We start from the raw sequence: 19,717 nt of genomic DNA, 5'->3' as shown, positions 1-19,717 counted from the left end.
CAATTTTTTTTTTTTATTTTTTTTTTTTTTTTTTTTTTTTTTTTTTTTTTTTTAAAGATTAACTTCCCTTAGTTGTTACTATAAATAACTTATATTGTAACTTTTTTATAATTGACCGTAGGGAAAAACCAAGACCACTTTTCTATGGTACAACATAGATGTTACTTTCCAATTTTAGGTGTATTTTAAGGTATCTCTACCTGGTAAGGAGTTTTTTTGTGGACTTAGAAAAACAAAACATTTAGTTATTACTAAACAACCACAAAGTTAAAATTCCATTTGCAAATACAGGTGCTAGAGTAAAGAAATTTGCTGTGACGGGCGTATATTGTGACATTCTTGCACTCTTGTTTTGTTTTTGACCGCCAGGTGTATTACATTTCAAAAGCAACCTTGAAGACAGCAAATAAACAGTACACATCAGTGAAGAATGACTATGAGATGACCTTTAATTCTGACAGCATCATTGAACCTTGTGAGGAGGAGACAGATTTACCTACTATGACCTTTGACTTTGTCAAAATTGATAGCCTGGAATCAAAACAGCCAAACTCTTTTATAGGTAATGTGTCTGAACTGGTCTAAATCTTCAGCATTGTAATTGGTTGTTTTTAAGTGCCTTTCTTTTTATAGAGATAGAATTTTTTTTTTTAAATGCATTTTGCTTATACCCCTACCAAACGTTGTTTTGTGGGGCTGTAACTTTGTCCTGTCCATTTTTAGCTCGACTATTCGAAGAATAAGTAGAGCTATCCTACTCACCACATCGTCGGCGTCAGTCCACATTTTGACAAAGTCTTTTGAGATAAAGCTTTGAAACTTTCAACACTTGTTTACCATCATCATGGCCAGTTATAGGCAAGAGCACATAACTCCATCAAGGATTTTGGCTGAATTATGGCCCCTTTTGACTTAAAAATCATGGTTAAGTTTTTCGTACCAGTTCATATTTTGACAAAGTCTTTTGAGATAAAGCTTTGAAACTTTCAACACTTGTTTACCATCACCATGTCCAGTTATAGGCAAGAGCACATAACTCCATCAAGGATTTTGGCTGAATTATGGCCCTTTTTGACTTAGAAATCTGGGTTAATATTTCGTACCAGTCCACATCTTGACAAAGTCTTTTGAGATAAAGCCTTGAAACTTTCAACACTTGTTTACCATCACCATGTCCAGTTATAGGCAAGAGCACATAACTCCATCAAGGATTTTGACTGAATTATGGCCCCTTTTGACTTAGAAATCATGGTTAAGTTTTTCGTACCAGTTCATATTTTGACAAAGTCTTTTGAGATAAAGCTTTGAAACTTTCAACACTTGTTTACCATCACCATGTCCAGTTATAGGCAAGAGTACATAACTCCATCAAGGATTTTGGCTGAATTATGGCCCTTTTTGACTTAGAAATCTGGGTTAATATTTCGTACCAGTTCATATTTTGACAAAGTCTTTTGAGATAAAGCTTTGAAACTTTCAACATTTGTTTACCATCACCATGTCCAGTTATAGGCAAGAGTACATAACTCCATCAAGGATTTTGGCTGAATTATGGCCCTTTTTGACTGAGAAATCTTGGTTAAGTTTTTCGTACCAGTTCATATTTTTTGTAAAGTGTTTGACATATGGCTTTGAAACTTTTATCACTTGTTTAGTATAATAGTCTCTATCTGTAGGAAAGAGAACATAACTCTGTCATCTATTTTGGCTGAATTATGGCCCATTTTGGACTTTGAAATTGGTTCTGCTTCCATACAAGTCCATGTTTTGTCAAAACTATTTGACATATGGCTTTTAAACTTTGAACACTTGTTTATCATTATGATTTCCATCTGTAGGCAAGAGTACATAACTATTTTGACTGAATTTTGGCCCTTTTTGGACTTTGAAATTGGCTCATATATTGCCATTTAGTGCAAGACTTATCGAAATCAAAGTAATACAGGAACATTGTTTGTCTAATCTATTGATTTCTTTTGTCTGAATATCAGTGGAAATATTTTGACACCATTCTTCAATCAATTCTTCGAATAGTCAAGCGCGCTGTCATCAGACAGCTCTTGTTGTACCATCCCATCCTGGTAACAGTCAGGTTGAAACATACAATATACAGTCGAATATACAGTCGAAACTCGGTATCTCGAATTTCAAGGGACCGTGGTTTTTATTGTACCCCCCGACAACAAAGTTGTAAAGGGGGGTATACTGGTTTCAGGTTGTCTGGCCGTCTGTCCGTAGACGCAATCTTGTGCGCACCATCTCTCCTTATCCCCTTGACAGAATTTAATGAAACTTCTCACAAGTGATCAGTACCAACAGTAGTTGTGCATGGGGCATATTAGGTTCTTTTAGAAAAAAAATTTGCAGAGTTATGGGACTTTGTTTTTTTGTTACTATACTATATACATAGACACAATCTTGTGCGCACCATCTCTCCTCATCCCCTTGACACAATTTAATGAAACTTCACACAAGTGATCAGTACCAACAGTAGTTGTGCATGGGGCATGTTATGTTCTTTTAGAAAAAAAATTTGCAGAGTTATGGGACTTTGTTTTTTTGTTACTATACTATATACATAGACACAATCTTGTGCGCACCATCGCTCCTCATCCCCTTGACACAATTTAATGAAACTTCACACAAGTGATCAGTACCAACAGTAGTTGTGCATGGGGCATGTTAGGTTCTTTTAGAAAAAAAATTTGCAGAGTTATGGGACTTTGTTTTTTTGTTACTATACTATATACATAGACACAATCGTGTGCACACTATCTCTCCTCATCCCCTTGACACAATTTAATGAAACTTCACACAAGTGATCAGTAACAACAGTAGTTGTGCATGGGGCATGTTAAGTTCTTTCAGAAAAAAAAATTGCAGAGTTATGGAACTTTGTTTTTTCTGTTACTATACTATATACATAGACACAATCTTGTGCGCACCATATCTCCTTATCCCCTTGACACAATTTAATGAAACTTCACACAAGTGATCAGTAACAACAGTAGTTGTGCATGGGGCATGTTAGGTTCTTTCAGCGACAAAAATTGCAGAGTTATGGGACTTTGTTTCTTGTTAACATACTATGTACATACAGTCTGCATATGCAATCTTGTGCGTGCCTAATCTACCAAACCCTTACACACAATTTAATGAAACTTCACACAAGTGATCAGTACCAACCCTAGTTGTGCATGGTTCATGTTACATTCTTTTAGATAAATATTCTGCATAGTTATGGGACTTTGTTTTTTGTTACTATACTGTATACATACAGTCTATATACATACAGTCCACATAATTATGCAATCTTGTGTGCGTCAAATTGCAATGTACTGTGTCAGTGCATGTGGGGGGTACATTCATCACCTTTAGTGATAGCTCTAGTTTCGAGATAACCGAAATTCGAGTTATGAGGAGGGACACATATGGACAAGATAAGTACACATAAAGTACATGAAAAGATTTAATGAAAGAAAAACTGTTTCCTTGATATCGTGTATACGCTGTCGGCACGTTACGCGTACACGATTCCGTACAGTTTGTGTTTATCAAAGTTTTCAGTTTTTCGAAGAATAAAAATGATACTAACCCCAAATGTTTTTGAGTCAAGCTTCCTTTTTGTACCCCATTTCTCTTCCGGAGGATTGACAGCATTTCAGTCTCACATTTTGAACGAATGATGCTTTACCCCAAGAACTTAATTTTTATACAGTGATCACATCTAATTAATCCTTATTAAAGATCCCAACTGTTCAAACTAATTAATTCATTCGTTTAAATTAAAAGCAATTTTCATACGTCTAAAACAAATGACTGATGATTAAAGAAATCTATGTTTACATCAAACAATCATTATGGCACGTGCAAACAAGTATGACATCCTCTCATTTTGATAATCGCCTCACCTTTGATATGTCGGCATCACGGCTTTCTGGTTAGGCAATAAACATGGACATATGTTAAAAACCAACCACATTCACAATGATATGTGTGAAATTTTATCGCATATTTTTATGCCCCCGAAGGGAGGCATATAGTTTTTGAACCGTCTGTCGGTCTGTCAGTCTGTCCGCAATTTTCGTGTCCGGTCCATATCTTTGTCATCGATGGATGGATTTTCAAATAACTTGGCATGAATGTGTACCACAGTAAGACGACGTGTCGCGCACAAGACCCAGGTCCGTAGCTCAAAGGTCAAGGTCACACTTAGACATTAAAGGATAGTGCATTGATGGGCGTGTCCGGTCCATATCTTTGTCATCGATGAATGGATTTTCAAATAACTGTGTACCACAGTAAGACGACGTGTCGCGCGCAAGACCCAGGTCCGTAGCTCAAAGGTCAAGGTCACACTTAGACATTAAAGGATAGTGCATTGATGGGCGTGTCCGGTCCATATCTTTGTCATCGATGGATAGATTTTCAAATAACTTGGCATGAATGTGAACCACAGTAAGACGACGTGTCGCGCGCAAGACCCAGGTCCGTAGCTCAAAGGTCAAGGTCACACTTAGACTTTAAAGGATAGTGCATTGATGGGCATGTCCGGTCCATATCTTTGTCAACCATGGATGGATTTTCAAATAACTTGGCATGAATGTGTACCACAGTAAGACGATGTGTCGCGCGCAAGACTCAGGTCCGTAGCTCAAAGGTCAGGGTCACACTTAGACGTTAAAGGTCATTTTTCATGATAGTGCATTGATGGGCATGTCCAATCCATATCTTTGTCATTCATGCATGGATTTTAAAATAACTACGCATGAATGTGTGACACAGTAAGACGACGTGTCGCGTGCAAGACCCAGCTCCGTAAGTCAAAGGTCCTAAACTCTAACATCGGCCATAACTACTCATTCAAAGTGCCATCGGGGGCATATGTCATCCTATGGAGACAGCTCTTGTTCTCACTTCGACTTACTGTGTTCACAATGCACTCGAATTCTATTGACAGGACTGAAAACCCATTCGACACATCCGGAGTCTCGGTAAGTCAAATTTTGAGGTAACCGAAGTTGAATTACATATATAAAGAAGGAATTTTGACGGGACATGAAAATTTCTTCGAATTAAGCGGAATTTCGAGGTAAGCGAGTTGGAGATACCGAGTTTCGACTGTATTTGTATTATCGAAAGAAAAGTTCAAATACTACGTCCCTTAACTCTGACTTTTGTTTTGACAGAATTATCAGCATTTTTACTTCAAAAATTTCCCAAAATTGACATCTGAACCCTTTTTATGCATTTGATTGAATATTCCTGCAAAACATAGATTACAAACCAGGTTCATAGTTTTGTACTTTATTTTCAGAATATTATTCCTCTTTTTTGACTAAGAATATATGGCAAAATTGATGTTTTCTTTGAACATCCTTGAAACTCATTGGTATTGGAGGCTAAAAATAGGTTGAAAGGATCATAAGTCAAGTTCACATAGCAGGTCCCATTACTCTTGTTTTAACAAATTATTTCCTTTTGCACTTATTTCAGTATTTCTGAAATCTGTTCATCATGAAACAACATTATGTAATTCTGTAGGTAGAACAAACATTACATAATTCTTTAGGTGGAACAAACATTACCGGTATGTAATTCTGTAGGAGGAACAAACAGTACATAATTATGTAGTTGGAACAAACCTTACGTAATTCTGTAGGTGGAACAAACGTTACATAATTCTGTAGATGGAACAAACATTATGTATTTCTGTACGTGGAACAAACCATACGTAATTCTTTAAGTGGAAGTAATTCTGTATTTGGAACAAACCTTTAAATACGTAATTCTGTAGGTGGAAGTAATTCTGTAGGTGCAACAAACATTACGTAATTCTGTTATTGGAAGTAATTCTGTAGGTGCAACAAAAATTATGTAATTCTGTAGATGGAACAAACATACATAATTCTGTAGGTGGTACAAACCTTACGTAATTATGTAGGTGGAACAAACATTACGTAATTATCTATGTGGAAGTAATTCTGTAGGTGAAACAAACATTAAATTCAATAAAATTATAAATCACATTAAATTTGTTGGCTAAACAGACAGACTATAAGTAAATCTGAATGTCAAATAGACAAACGTTAAGTAAACCTGTAGGTGAGCTGGTTTAATGTGTGTGATCTTGGTATTTTAGATATACTTGGTGTGGTAAAAAGTTCAGCTGATTTAGCTACAGTGACAGGCAAACAAAGCAAGAAAGAGATCGCGAAGAGAGATGTTCATTTAGTAGACCAGTCAGGAATGGTTGTCAATCTTACACTTTGGGGATCTGATGTAAGTAGCAGTCGTGCATGTTTACAACAATCTTACACTCTGTGGATATGTTGTAAGTAGTAGTCATTTACATTATGAATTTACAGTAATTTTTAGCTCATCTGATTTTTTGAAAAAAAATGATGAGTTATTGTCATCACTTGAGCGGTTGTCGGCGTCGGCGTCGGCGTTGCCTGGTTAAGTTTTATGTTTAGGTCAGCTTTTCTCCTAAACTATCAAAGCTATTGCTTTGAAACTTGTAATACTTGTTCACCATCATAAGCTGACCCTGTATAGCAAGAAACATAACTCCATCTTGCTTTTTGCAAGATTTATGGCCCCTTTTGTACTTAGAAAATATCAGATTTCTTGGTTAAGTTTTATGTTTAGGTCAACTTTTCTCCTAAACTATCAAAGCTATTGCTTTGAAACTTGGAATACTTGTTCACCATCATAAGCAGACCCTGTACATCAAGAAACATAACTCCATCTTGGTTTTTGCAAGATTTATTGCCCCTTTTGGACTTAGAAAATCAGTTTTCTTGGTTAAGTTTTATGTTTAGGTCAGCTTTTATCCTAAACTATCAAAGCTATTGCTTTAAAACTTGCATCACTTGTTCACCATCATAAGTTGACCCTGTACAGCAAGAAACATAACTCTGTCCTGCTTTTTGCAAGATTTATGGCCCCTTTTGGACTTAGAAAATATCAGATTTCTTGGTTAAGTTTTATGTTTAGGTCAACTTTTTCTCTTAAACTATCAAAGCTATTGCTTTGAAACTTGCAACACTTGTTCACCATCATAAGCTGACCCTGTACAGCAAGCAACATAACTCCATCCTGCTTTTTGCAATAATTATTGCCCCTTTTGGACTTAGAAAATCATTTTCTTGGTTGAGTATTATGTTTAAGTCAACTTTTCTCATAAACTATCAAAGCTATTGCTTTAAAACTCGCAACAGTTTTTCACCATCATAACTGGACACTGTACATCAAGAAACATAACTCTATCCTGCTTTTTGCAAGAATGATGGCCCTTTTTAGACTTAGAAAATCATGGGTAGGACAATATTTATATTACACAAAAAAAATCAGATGAGCGTCAGCACCCGCAAGGCGGTGCTCTTGTTGAGTGTGTCATTTGCTAGAGCAGGCCTTAGTATAACACAAGTCTACTTGCATAACCTCATGATATATGGTCATTTTGCTGTAGCATCATTGTAAGATCCTGTCTCTAATTCAAAAGAGAGCTCTTGACCCCTTCTATGGGTGCCTCGAGCTGAAAATAGAAATATGTTAAAACAACTTCTGATGAAACACTTGATGGATCTTAACTAAAACTGGTTTGTAGCATCATTATAAGATTCTTCTCCAGACTTGTTCTAATGGGGCTGCTTTGCCCCTTTTATGGGCCACTACAGCTAAAACTAGAGAAAAAAAACTAAAACTACTTGATAGATCATCAAACTTAGTCTGTAGCTCCATTATATGGTCTTCCTCCAAGTTTATTCAGTGGGATGCACTTGGCCCCGAGTAGGGCCCACTAGATCTAAAAATAGAAAATGATTGAACAACTTCTCATGAACCATTTGATGGATCTTCACCAAACGTGGTCTGTAAAACCAGATTAAGGTCCTTTCACAAATTCATTCAAATGGGGGCCCTTGGCTCATTTTAAGGGCTGTTTTTGCTAAAGATAGATTTTTTTTAACAACTTCTTCGCATGAACCGCTTGATTGATCTTCGTTAAACTTGGTTTGTTACACCATGGAAGGTCCTTGTCCAGATTTGTTCAAATGTTCCAATTGATAAGGACTAAAAATACACCATCTATAAGGCTTATGGAAAATTAAGAAAAAAATTATATTTAAATGACAGGCAGAGACATTTAATGGTGACAGTAATCCTGTGATAGCGTGTAAAGGTTGTCGTCTGTCGGACTGGGGTGGACGTTCACTGTCTGTACTGTCCAGCAGTCAGATGATCATCAATCCTGACATCAGGGAAGCACATCTGCTGAAAGGTTGGTGGCAGAGAGAAGGTCAAAACAGAGATTTCCAGGCATACAGGTCAGAAGGAGGCACTGGAGCTGCTGGTAAAATTATTCTTCTGCTTTAGTTTTGTACAATAGATTTTTTTCTCTGGGGTGTCTGAGTGCAACTTTGAGTAGTTTCAGAGCCTTGCCACATGTTTGATTATATCATCTGAGGAGCCATTCAGCAAACTTCCCTACCTATGCCAGAAAAAAGTCTGGAATCTTCAGCAGTAAAGCTGGAAAATCACCATATTACCTAAACTTCTGGCAGTGTGACTTGAACAACAAACATAAGATTGTTTTATTTTTAGCAGGTGGTACTAGCAAAAAATATTCAAGTAAAGTGACAAAGTGATTAAAAGTACTTATTATTACAATCAAAGTCTTTGTAGATCACCTAAGCCCGAACTGCAAATAGTGAGCGTCAAGCATCATTAGATGTCCATCATCCATCCATTATTATGTCTCCCCCAGGAGACATATTGTTTTTGCCCTGTCCGTCCGTCCGTACGTCACACTTCATTTCCGAGCAATAACTGGAGAACCATTTGACCTAGAACCTTCAAACTTCATAGTGTTGTAGAGCTGCTGGAGTAGACGACCCCTATTGTTTTTGGGGTCACTCCGTCAAAGGTCAAGGTCACAGGGGCCTGAACATTGAAAACCATTTCCGATCAATTACTAGAGAACCACTTGACCCAGAATGTTGAAACTTCATAGGATGATTGATCATGAAGAGTAGATGACCCCTATTGATTTTGGGGTCACTCCGTCAAAGGTCAAGGTCACAGGGGCCTGAACATTGAAAACCATTTCCGATCAATAACTAGAGAACCACTTGACCCCAAATGTTGAAACTTCATAGGATGATTGGTCATAAAGAGTAATTGACCCCTATTGATTTTGGGGTCACTCCATCAAAGGTCACGGGGCCTGAACATGGAAAAACATTTCCGATCAATAACTAGAGAACCACTTGACCCAGAATGTTGAAACTTCATAGGATGATTGCACATGCAAAGTAGATGACCCCTATCGATTTTGGGGTTACTCCATTAAAGGTCAAGGTCACAGGGGCCTGAACATTGAAAACCATTTCCGGTCAATAACTTGAGAACCACTTGACCCAGAATGTTGAAACTTAATATGATGATTGGTCATGCAGAGTAGATGACCCCCTAATGATTTTGGGGTCACTCTGTGAAAGGTCAAGGTCACAGGGACCCGAACATTGAAAACCATTTCCGGTCAGTAACTTGAGAACCACTTGACCCAGAATGATGAAACTTCATAGGATGATTGGTCATGCAGAGTAGATGACCCCTAACGATTTTAGGGTCACTCTGTTAAAGGTCAAGGCCACAGGGGCCTGAACATGGAAAACCATTTCCAATCAATAACTTGAGAACCTCTTGACCCAGAATGTTGAAACTTCATAGGATGATTGTTCATGCAGAGTAAATGACCCCTATTGTTTTTGGGGCCACTCCGTTAAAGATCAAGGTCACAGGGGCCTGAACATTGATAACCAGTTCTGATCAATAACTTGAGAACCACTTGACCCAGAATGTTGAAACTTCATAGGATGATTGAACATGCAGAGTAGATGACCCCTATTGATTTTGTGGTCAGTCTGTTAAAGGTCAAGGTCACAGTGGCCTGTTCATGTAAAATCATCTTTTGGAAATTACTTGAGAACCACTTGACCTACAATGTTGAAACTTAATAGGATGATTGGGCATGCAGAGTAGATGACCCCTATTTATTTTGAGGTCACTTGATCAAAGGTCAAGGTCACAGGAGCCTGAACAGTGACTTGAGAACCACTAGGCCAAGAGTGTTGAAATTTAGCGGGATGACTGGACATGCCAAGTAGATGATCCCCATTGCAGCCAACCATCAGTGTCTCTTTGATTTTTGCTCCTGACCCCTATTGACTTCTTACCTATAGGACTTTGCATTGGGGGAGACATGCGCTTTTTTTACAAAAGCATTTTCTAGTTTCCTCCAATTTCTCTAAAGAACATTTCTTAAACCACCAGGCCAGTTTCAACAAATTTCACAGCATTGTTCCTCTGATGACCCTCTACCAAAATAATTCCTTCAGATCATTTTGTTCCTTTAATAAATATGCTTACCGTGGTTAGGGGCATATCGAGGGCTTGGCTCAAAACTATTGTATCTTGTTCTTTATTTATATGCACTTACAATAGTTTTGCACCAAGCCTTTCAGACCCATAGGTTAAATGTCAAGGTCACACTTGGAGGTCAAAGGTCATCATGGTATTTACTGGGTCTGTTTCATGCCCAGACAATAACTCTGTCATCCACGAAGGGATTATATGCTCTACTGTACAAAGTGTATGAAGAGCTGTCATACTTGCCCAGGCATCACCTCAACACCTTGGTTAAAGTTTTGATGCAATTTCATTTATCTCTGTTATTACTAAATAGATTGATTCAAACTTAAATAGTTGGTCTTGATGTTTAGTGTGTGGAATGTTGTGAATAAAACCTGATGCAGAGAGAACAGTTTAGTGATAAATATTTGCAACAATGGAAACCAGGTATTGGTTCCTATCCGCTATGGTTATTCTCAATAGGGCTGGGCACCAGAGCAGAACAGAGTACTATTTTATTACTCGGACAGCAATTAAAAGACTACCCTAAAATTCTAAGAACACTGTCGTGAACGGACAAATGAATATGTCCAAGATCATCTAAGTCAAGTCACCTTCCAATAGGGGATTCTGTATTGCATGGCAATCTACTTGTTACCTCTCCTACAAGTAATATACACTCATCATGGATTCATATTGCACACCAAAAGTCAGGCAGGTATGTCCACTGCAGAATTCATGCATATTTCTTAAGGCTACTCTTATATCTAATATTAACGATTACTGATTGAAAGGGTAGGGATAATATGGAAAAGCATAATGTATACTTTGCAGGCTCTGGTACAAACTGGAAGACATTTGGTCAGTTGAAAAATGAGAACATTGGTCATGGAGATAAACCAGACTATTTTACATCGAAGGGAACTGTCATCTTCCTACGCAAAGAAAACTCTATGTATATGGTTAGTTATTGTTTGTTTATTCCTGAATAAAAAAAGTCTCGTACTGAAAACAGATTTCGTTTTAACAGAGAGGCATACAGTTTGAAAAAATGGCAATGGGAAAAATGCCTGTACATACCAAAAAGCATGATATACCTTTCAAAAACTTACCTGCTTAGTAGTGATGGCTAAATGGTAAACAATAGTACTGTTAACACTTGAATTGTAAAAAAAAATTATTCTTGCTCTAGATCAAGATAGCCTCCACGTGTCACATGATAAAATATTTCACAGATTACTGTATAAGTTACTCTTTATACACACTAGATTGGTTAAGATTCAGTCATAGGGTTACATTTGAAATGTAAAATGTTTGTGAAATTATTCACAAAATCTTGATGCTGTTTCTGCGTTTTTTCGGAAGCGTTACGGGAGTCATTGCCTTTACATAAGAGAACTGTGAGTAGTTTCCCCATGTTTAATTGCTTCCCAAGAACTGCAAATACAGGAAAGAAGGTCAGATACAACTGAATTATCTACTTTCAGCGCCAACTACTGTTAAACTGGTGAAGATCACTCCAAATATTATATGACTGTTGGCTCATAACAGTTCTGAAATGTCATTGTCCTTGTTTGTAGGCATGTCCGACAGATCAATGTAATAAAAAAGTTATTGACCAAGGAAACGGAATGTACAGATGTGAGAAGTGCAGTAAAGAATTTCCCAGCTATAAATGGAGAATGATATTATCTGTAAGTATTTCTTGTATAAGATCAATTTTATCTTGACTAGAGTCTAAATGTAAAATTGTTTTAAAAAATGTGTGTTTAGGGTAATACCTAGCTTAAAAGGTAACACTTGGGTGACTTGGGTAACACATAGTTGCCTAGATAAAAGCTTTCAAAATAATTTTTTTCAGTGGCGATTTTCAAACAAATGAGCATATACAATTTATATATTAATGCAATTAATACAAAGCAGAATTTCAAGTGTAACACGAACAATTCTAGTTTTGGACCTATGTGACACTGATGTTCTGTATGTCCTATCCCCCCCCCCCCCCCCCCCACCCCAAAAAAAATAATAATAACCTACCTGCTAATTTTTAGCTTACCTGAACCAAAGCATCACAGGGTCAGTTTTATTCAAAGGGGGCCACAAGTGCTCAAATAAGATACACTCTTAAACGTAGCTCAGAAGCTTTTGTTGGATATTCATCAGATGTGGTCTGTAGCATTCTTATAAAAGAGTCCTCTATTTAATTTCTTGAAATTTTGGCACTTAGCCCCTTTTTGGGGCTGCTAAAGATAAAATTAAAATACCTTTGAACAACTTCTCCACATGAAGTGCTTGATGGATCTTTATCAAACCTGGTCTGTAGCATTCTTATAAAATCCTCTATTAAATTTGGACAGTAGAGCTGACTTTTCCCTTTAACTACTTGGCAGATCTTTATCTAACTTTTCATGTCTCAGATTTATTAAAATTGGGGCACTTGGCTTGTTTTATGGTTTTTAGCTCACCTGTCACAAAGTGACAAGGTGAGCTTTTGTGATCGCGCGGTGTCCGTCGTCCGTCCGTGCGTCCGTCCGTCCGTAAACTTTTGCTTGTGACCACTCTAGAGGTCACATTTTTCATGGGATCTTTATGAAAGTTGGTCAGAATGTTCATCTTGATGATATCTAGGTCAAGTTCGAAACTGGGTCACGTGCCTTCAAAAACTAGGTCAGTAGGTCTAAAAATAGAAAAACCTTGTGACCTCTCTAGAGGCCATATATTTCACAAGATCTTCATGAAAATTGGTCAGATTGTTCACCTTGATGATATCTAGGTCAAGTTCGAAACTGGGTCACGTGCCTTCAAAAACTAGGTCAGTAGGTCTAAAAATAGAAAAACCTTGTGACCTCTCTAGAGGCCATATATTTTACAAGATCTTCATGAAAATTGGTCAGAACGTTCACCTTGATGATATCTAGGTCAAGTTCGAAACTTGGTCATGTGCCCTCAAAAACTAGGTCAGTAGGTCAAATAATAGAAAAACCTTGTGACCTCTCTAAAGGCCATATTTTTCATGGGATCTGTATGAAAGTTGGTCTGAATGTTCGTCTTGATGATATCTAGGTCAAGTTCGAAACTGGGTCACGTGCGGTCAAAAACTAGGTCAGTAGGTCTAAAAATAGAAAAACCTTGTGACCTCTCTAGAGGCCATATATTTCATGAGATCTTCATGAAAATTGGTCAGAATGTTCACCTTGATGATATCTAGGTCAAGTTCGAAAGTGGGTCACGTGCCTTCAAAAACTAGGTCAGTAGGTCAAATAATAGAAAAACCTTGTGACCTCTCTAGAGGCCATATTTTTTACGGGATCTGTATGAAAGTTGGTCTGAGTGTTCATCTTGATGATATCTAGGTCAAGTTCGAAAGTGGGTCACGTGCCTTCAAAAACTAGGTCAGTAGGTCAAATAATAGAAAAACCTTGTGACCTCTCTAAAGGCCATATTTTTCATGGGATCTGTATGAAAATTGGTCTGAATGTTCATCTTGATGATATCTAGGTCAAGTTCGAAACAGGGTCATGTGCAGTCAAAAACTAGGTCAGTAGGTCTAAAAATAGAAAAACCTTGTGACCTCTCTAGAGGCCATACTTGTGAATGGATCTCCATTAATATTGGTCAGAATGTTCACCTTGATGATATCTAGGTCAAATTTGAAACTGGGTCACGTGCCTTAAAAAACTAGGTCAGTAGGTCAAATAATAAAAAAACCTTGTGACCTCTCTAGAGGCCATACTTTTTATGGGATCTGTATGAAAGTTGGTCTGAATGTTCATCTTGATGATATCTAGGTCAAGTTCGAAACTGGGTCAACTGCGGTCAAAAACTAGGTCAGTAGGTCTAAAATTATTAAAATCTTTTGACTTCTCTAGAGACCATATTTTTCAATGGATCTTCATGAAAATTGATCTGAATGTTCACCTTGATGATATCTAGGTCAGTTTCGAAACTGGGTCACGTGCGGTCAAAAACTAGGCCAGTAGGTATAAAAATAGAAAAACCTTGTGACCTCTCTAGAGGCCATATTTTTCATGAGATCTTCATGAAAATTAGTGAGAATGTTCACCTTGATGATATCTAGGTAAAGTTCAAAACAGGGTCATGTACCTTCGAAAACTAGGTCAGTAGGTCAAATAATAGAAAAACCTTGTGACCTCTCTAGAGACCATATTTTTCAATGGATCTTCATGAAAATTGGTCAGAATTTTTATCTTGATAATATCTAGGTCAAGTTCAAAACTGAGTCACATGAGCTCAAAAACTAGGTCACTATGTCAAATAATAGAAAAAACGACGTCATACTCAAAACTGGGTCATGTGGGAAGAGGTGAGCGATTCAGGACCATCATGGTCCTCTTGTTTATGCTAAACACATGTTACCATTCATGATTCAGTGTCATACATATATATTCAAGGTGAAATAGTCGGCATCAGGCGAGTGATTACTGCAGCTGTGGCCCTCTTATTGGGACATAACTCTAAACATTCTTTTAGGCTTAAATTGAAATGTGTAATAAACCCCCGAAATCACAACCTGTACTAGTACGTTATCTTAAAATTGGCAAACTGAAGTTTTGGATTTTATGATTAAACAAGAGTTAATTTACCATTTTGCAGGTAAATTTGGCTGACCATACTGGGAACCAATGGGTGACGTGTTTTCAGGATTCAGCTGAGTTGATCCTTGATGTGAAAGCAGATGACCTTGGCAATATGAGAGAAACAGTAAGCTCACACTTGTATCTTGTTCCCGTAAACCTTATCTAACTACCACTTTAACATACTGTTGAGATAGTAATTTGTGCATCTCTTTTAATATACATTTAGGTAGAGAATAGACATATATTTGGTTGAAGATATTGTATGGCCATCTTTCACTAAAATATTTTATCTGTAGATGTTTACTTCAAATAAAATCCTCATCAGATGTATTTAACTTTACGAAATATTGAGATTAAGTTTGCATATAGAGCTGCATTCATAATTAACTGTCATGCAGTATCATTTGAATATCTTAAGTGGTAGCACACATTTTTTCTGTGTTTTTCTAAATTGTATACAGTGAGTACTATTTTAAACCTAATACATAGTACTGTTAATTCACATAAATTTGTTAATTTTATGTTTACATAAACTGTATGAAGTAATTGTTCATGTTTTAGATATGAAATTTGGATCTAATATGCCTTTAATAATTGGCTCCTTTAGTTTGTTATTCTTTAGTTTGTAGTAAGTTGTCTTCCAAGTTACTTATCCTTGCAGTTAACTATTCTGGTACATGTATTTACTAATGAATTATACTGACAAGTGTTTTGAATTTACGTGGTTTCTGTTTGCAAATGTTGGCTATGAATAATTCCTAGTCTACAATATTAAATGATTCTAAAATTATGTTACAAAATGACCAGTATAGAATTTTACTGTCTGTATAGTATCTTCAGTGGTGTATTCTTTCACACTAAGAATTGCTAAGATTACTTACTTGGAACCAGTATCCAAACAGAACCATTTTCCATACACAGGTAATTACTACTTTCATGTTTTATTCCGCATCATTTGAATGTTTGTTTTTCGGGTCTGAGAACAACTCTGTTTCACAAGACATTAAGTCAGTTACGTTTAGTTTTATAATTATACCTGTGTTTAAAAAAGGAATGGAGATGGCAATGTTTTGTTTACTGGTTCCTAGCCTGTATACAAGACCGTAAATTATTTTAGAGACTTGATTTGTGCATCTGTGGTAGGTCATTGATTTGCTAATTCAAATTATTTGCTTCTTGCTCCCATCAATGAGAATGGGATCCAGCTTGCTTGCTAATTCAGTGTCTAGGTGGTTCTACCCATTACAGCCAGAAAGGAACTTGAAATATCCCAGCTTTATCAGTAAATGCTGGAAAGTAGGCATATCGTGTCTTTCTGAGTTAAACGTAACAAAACTGACAATATTTATTTTCTGCAGAATGAAGCACAGTTTGACCAGGTGTTTACAGAGGCAAACTTCAAAACGTACATATTCAAACTGAGAGCAAAGGTGGAAACCTACAATGTATGTATAAGCAAAACAAGATTCTATAGTGTAAACTTGTTTATTTTACGTTGTTTATACTAGACAAGTCTGTGCTTAACGACTGCTATGTTGACTTTGTCCAGTAGATGTCAAGTTCTGCTCTTTCTATGATTAGAACCTATTGCCTTTGGGGTGTCACATACGTGACTCGCAGTGGGATTAGAACCTTTTACCTCAGGGGTATGTATCACATACCTTCACTGGGATTAGAACCTGTAACATGTGGTTTGTGTTATATGCTCTCACTGCACCTTTTAATGTCCTTTATTAAGTTGTTTCAAATGCAAACAGCACCAAATCATTGTTTAGCATCTAAATTGAACAGCATATCAAATATGTACATTACTCTTCAAAATGATTTCAATTTTGTGATATATACATTGAGTTCCAAAAAAAAAGGCCAGAGCTCCAGATAAGTTTTTGGTGCAATTGGGTATTTACCCATTACTTTTTGTCTGAATTGGGTACTGGAAATCTGAATTGGGTAAAAATTTTATCAATACCCAGCCTTTTCAGAAGTAATTGGGTATTTGCTAAAACAAATGGGTATTTCACCAGTCTCACACAAACAATTGAGTATTTTTTGCTTACAGTATACATGGTATATAACATTAACCAGAATTGACTATGTTAAAGGTACTTAAATGGTACCCTTAAAACAGTACTGTCTTTTTAAAATTGTTTTACACGGATATCAATTCATCCATAATATCCCAAACGATGTGTTCAGTGTTCACCGCAATATGCGTTCTACTATAAGCACTACACCGTCTGCAACCTCTACATTTTATCAGAGTAAAATTGTTTACAAAGCGTCCAAATAGCACTGATCAGCCGATTGAATGGTCCTGTGATTTTTCTGATAAATTGCAACCTGTTCTGCGGTAACGTATAACCGGTCAGTTATCTAGCGTTAAAGTCTCGTATCCGTTCTAGTAATGAGGAAAACACGATACGAAAGGGATTTTTTATGAATTGGGTATTAGTAAATCTAATTGCGTTTCAGTATGCACACTGTATGAATCTAGCGTTAAAGTCTCGTATCCGTTCTAGTAATAAGGAAAACACGGTACGCAAGGGATTTTTTATGAATTGGGTATTAGGAGATTTAATTGCGTTTCAGTACGCACACTATAAATTCAATTGGGCTTTCTACAGTTTTAAATACGCAGCTTATCTGGAGCTCTGAAGGGCTGCATAAAGGGGCAACAATATTTGACATGTCGGTGCCATAAAAAATTCACCATTTTCAAAGAACTTTATATAACTGTTTTGATGCGTTTAAGGTAGTTCTGCACATTTGGTTCGATTTTTTTTCTACAATGTAGAATTTGATCAAACTCTGATTTTTCAAAACTCCACAGTATACCTAGAAATTTCAACAAATAAAAAGGATAGGGTCTTGTGCTGGATCTTTTGCTAGACTGATTCGAAAAATTTTGACCTCACGCAATATTTCATAATGGGAGTCTATGGGAAAATCAAAACTTTCATAACATTTCGCGATTGGAAATTTTTCTACAATGTAGATTTTGATGAAACTTCTCACAGTTGTAAATAACCACATGACCTATAATTTAATGAAATAAAATTTATAGGTCCATGTGCTTATTTTTGAGATATTTGACCAAGGTTAAAGTAAACCGGACATTTCACGCTAATTTGAAGACATTTTTTTTTATTTTTTAATGTGTCATATGTTTTAATATCATATTTTGACTATAGAAATATAGCAACAGTGCCATTGTATATTAAATTTACTCACAGGTTCTGATTAAATCATATTTTTTTTTTTCATTTCCGTACGCCGAATCCAGGCTTTATTCCACGTTTTCCGGATAAATGACGTTACGCCATCAATTCCGGTTTATCAAACATGCAGAACTACCTTAAGATAATTTTACAAATGCCATTCGTTTTGAAAGGGAAAAAACTCTTTCAGAATATTCTAACATTTATCATTTCAGGATGAAAGTCGTCTGAAGACGGTCTGTACAGGTGCTACTCCAGTGGATTGGGTTGATGATGCCAAAAGACTCATTGATGAAATAAACACTATGTTAAACTAAACAGTATACTGTTTATACTACAAAACTTCTTACAGTAAAATGGTGACCAAAAAAAAATCAACATGAAACTCATCACAAGTTATTTATTGTTATTTATCTGCTGCATTTAAATGAGTCACTGCATTATACAGAATCAGCTATACTTTACTTTCTTCTAGTTTGAATTGTATCTTACTCTAATTTCTTTCAAGAAATTATGTAACTATAATATGTATGAATATTTATTGATTATGAAGTTAAATTAAAGGAAATATCTGGAGACATAGAAAAAATTTAAGTGAACCATTAAAAGTTGAATTTCAAGAAAACTGTTTCATGTTGGTCTAACACACAGATTATAAATACAAGAAACAAGATTCTTGTTTTCATAATTGATTTTGATGGATAAACTGAGAGTTCAGTACATTAGTGTCATCTATTGGTTATGGACATAGTGCTGTAATAACAAGGAATATAGTGCTGTAGTGGTAGTAAACATTTGGCTAAGTTGACTGTGAACATTGTGCTAAATCAGCTGTGAAAAAGAAAGTTCAGTTGGCTGTGAGTTTTTTTTTAAATGGACAACTAAGTATCTGATCTTACCAGTAAAACACCAGAATATGAAATGTACTAGAGTACTACATGTTATATGTTTAAGGGACCATTCTGTGACAATTGTTAAATTTGTGTAGAATGAAGTAGATTAGTATTTAGTGTGATATTATTATAAAAACAACCCTGTGGAATTGCTGATAACCAAGACAACAGGATATTTAATAGCTAACGTTTATTTGAATGTGTTCATCTTAGAAAAAGCATAGTCTTTACTTGAATATTTCTATGTATTTTGTTGGATTGTATGTCATTAAAGGCAAATGAAAGGCATGTTGTGTTATAGTTTTTAGCTAGACAATTAAAAGAACAGTAGAGCTATTGCACTCACCCATTCATCAGTGTCTGCGTTCCAGTTTTAAGATTTTGTATGTAAGCTGGTATTTCAGCGACCGCTTGTGGAAATGTGTTGAAACTTCACCAACTTGTTCACTGTGATGATTTTACATGCATTGCAGAGGTTCCATAGATTGGTTCTTCCATTTTTAGATTTAAAAAAAAAAAAGAAAGAGGTATTGTCTTCAATGAGGATTTATGTTTGAAGTTGTTTTTTCCCAGCAAAAGCTATACAAGCTGA

The 19,717-nt window shown here is 36.2% G+C and overlaps 1 protein-coding gene across 1 annotated transcript in view; it reads left to right on the top strand.

Annotated features, from left to right (window-relative positions):
• LOC123533998 (replication protein A 70 kDa DNA-binding subunit-like) overlaps positions 1 to 19,413 on the top strand; it is a 34,931-nt gene extending 15,518 nt beyond the window's left edge. Inside the window, exons 8-15 of the mRNA XM_045316012.2 lie at positions 370 to 562; positions 6,143 to 6,282; positions 8,140 to 8,356; positions 11,251 to 11,378; positions 11,997 to 12,110; positions 15,031 to 15,138; positions 16,373 to 16,459; positions 18,448 to 19,413. Coding sequence (XP_045171947.1) covers positions 370 to 562; positions 6,143 to 6,282; positions 8,140 to 8,356; positions 11,251 to 11,378; positions 11,997 to 12,110; positions 15,031 to 15,138; positions 16,373 to 16,459; positions 18,448 to 18,549 — 1,089 coding nt within the window. The 3' untranslated portion in view covers positions 18,550 to 19,413. The remainder of the gene's footprint in view (positions 1 to 369; positions 563 to 6,142; positions 6,283 to 8,139; positions 8,357 to 11,250; positions 11,379 to 11,996; positions 12,111 to 15,030; positions 15,139 to 16,372; positions 16,460 to 18,447) is intronic.
• The last annotated feature ends 304 nt before the right edge of the window (positions 19,414 to 19,717 follow it).

The sequence above is a fragment of the Mercenaria mercenaria genome, chromosome 12 (assembly GCF_021730395.1).
Source record: "Mercenaria mercenaria strain notata chromosome 12, MADL_Memer_1, whole genome shotgun sequence".
NCBI lineage: Eukaryota > Metazoa > Mollusca > Bivalvia > Venerida > Veneridae > Mercenaria > Mercenaria mercenaria.
Note: the sequence above shows the minus strand (reverse complement) of the source record. Positions and strands in the feature narration are given on the sequence as shown.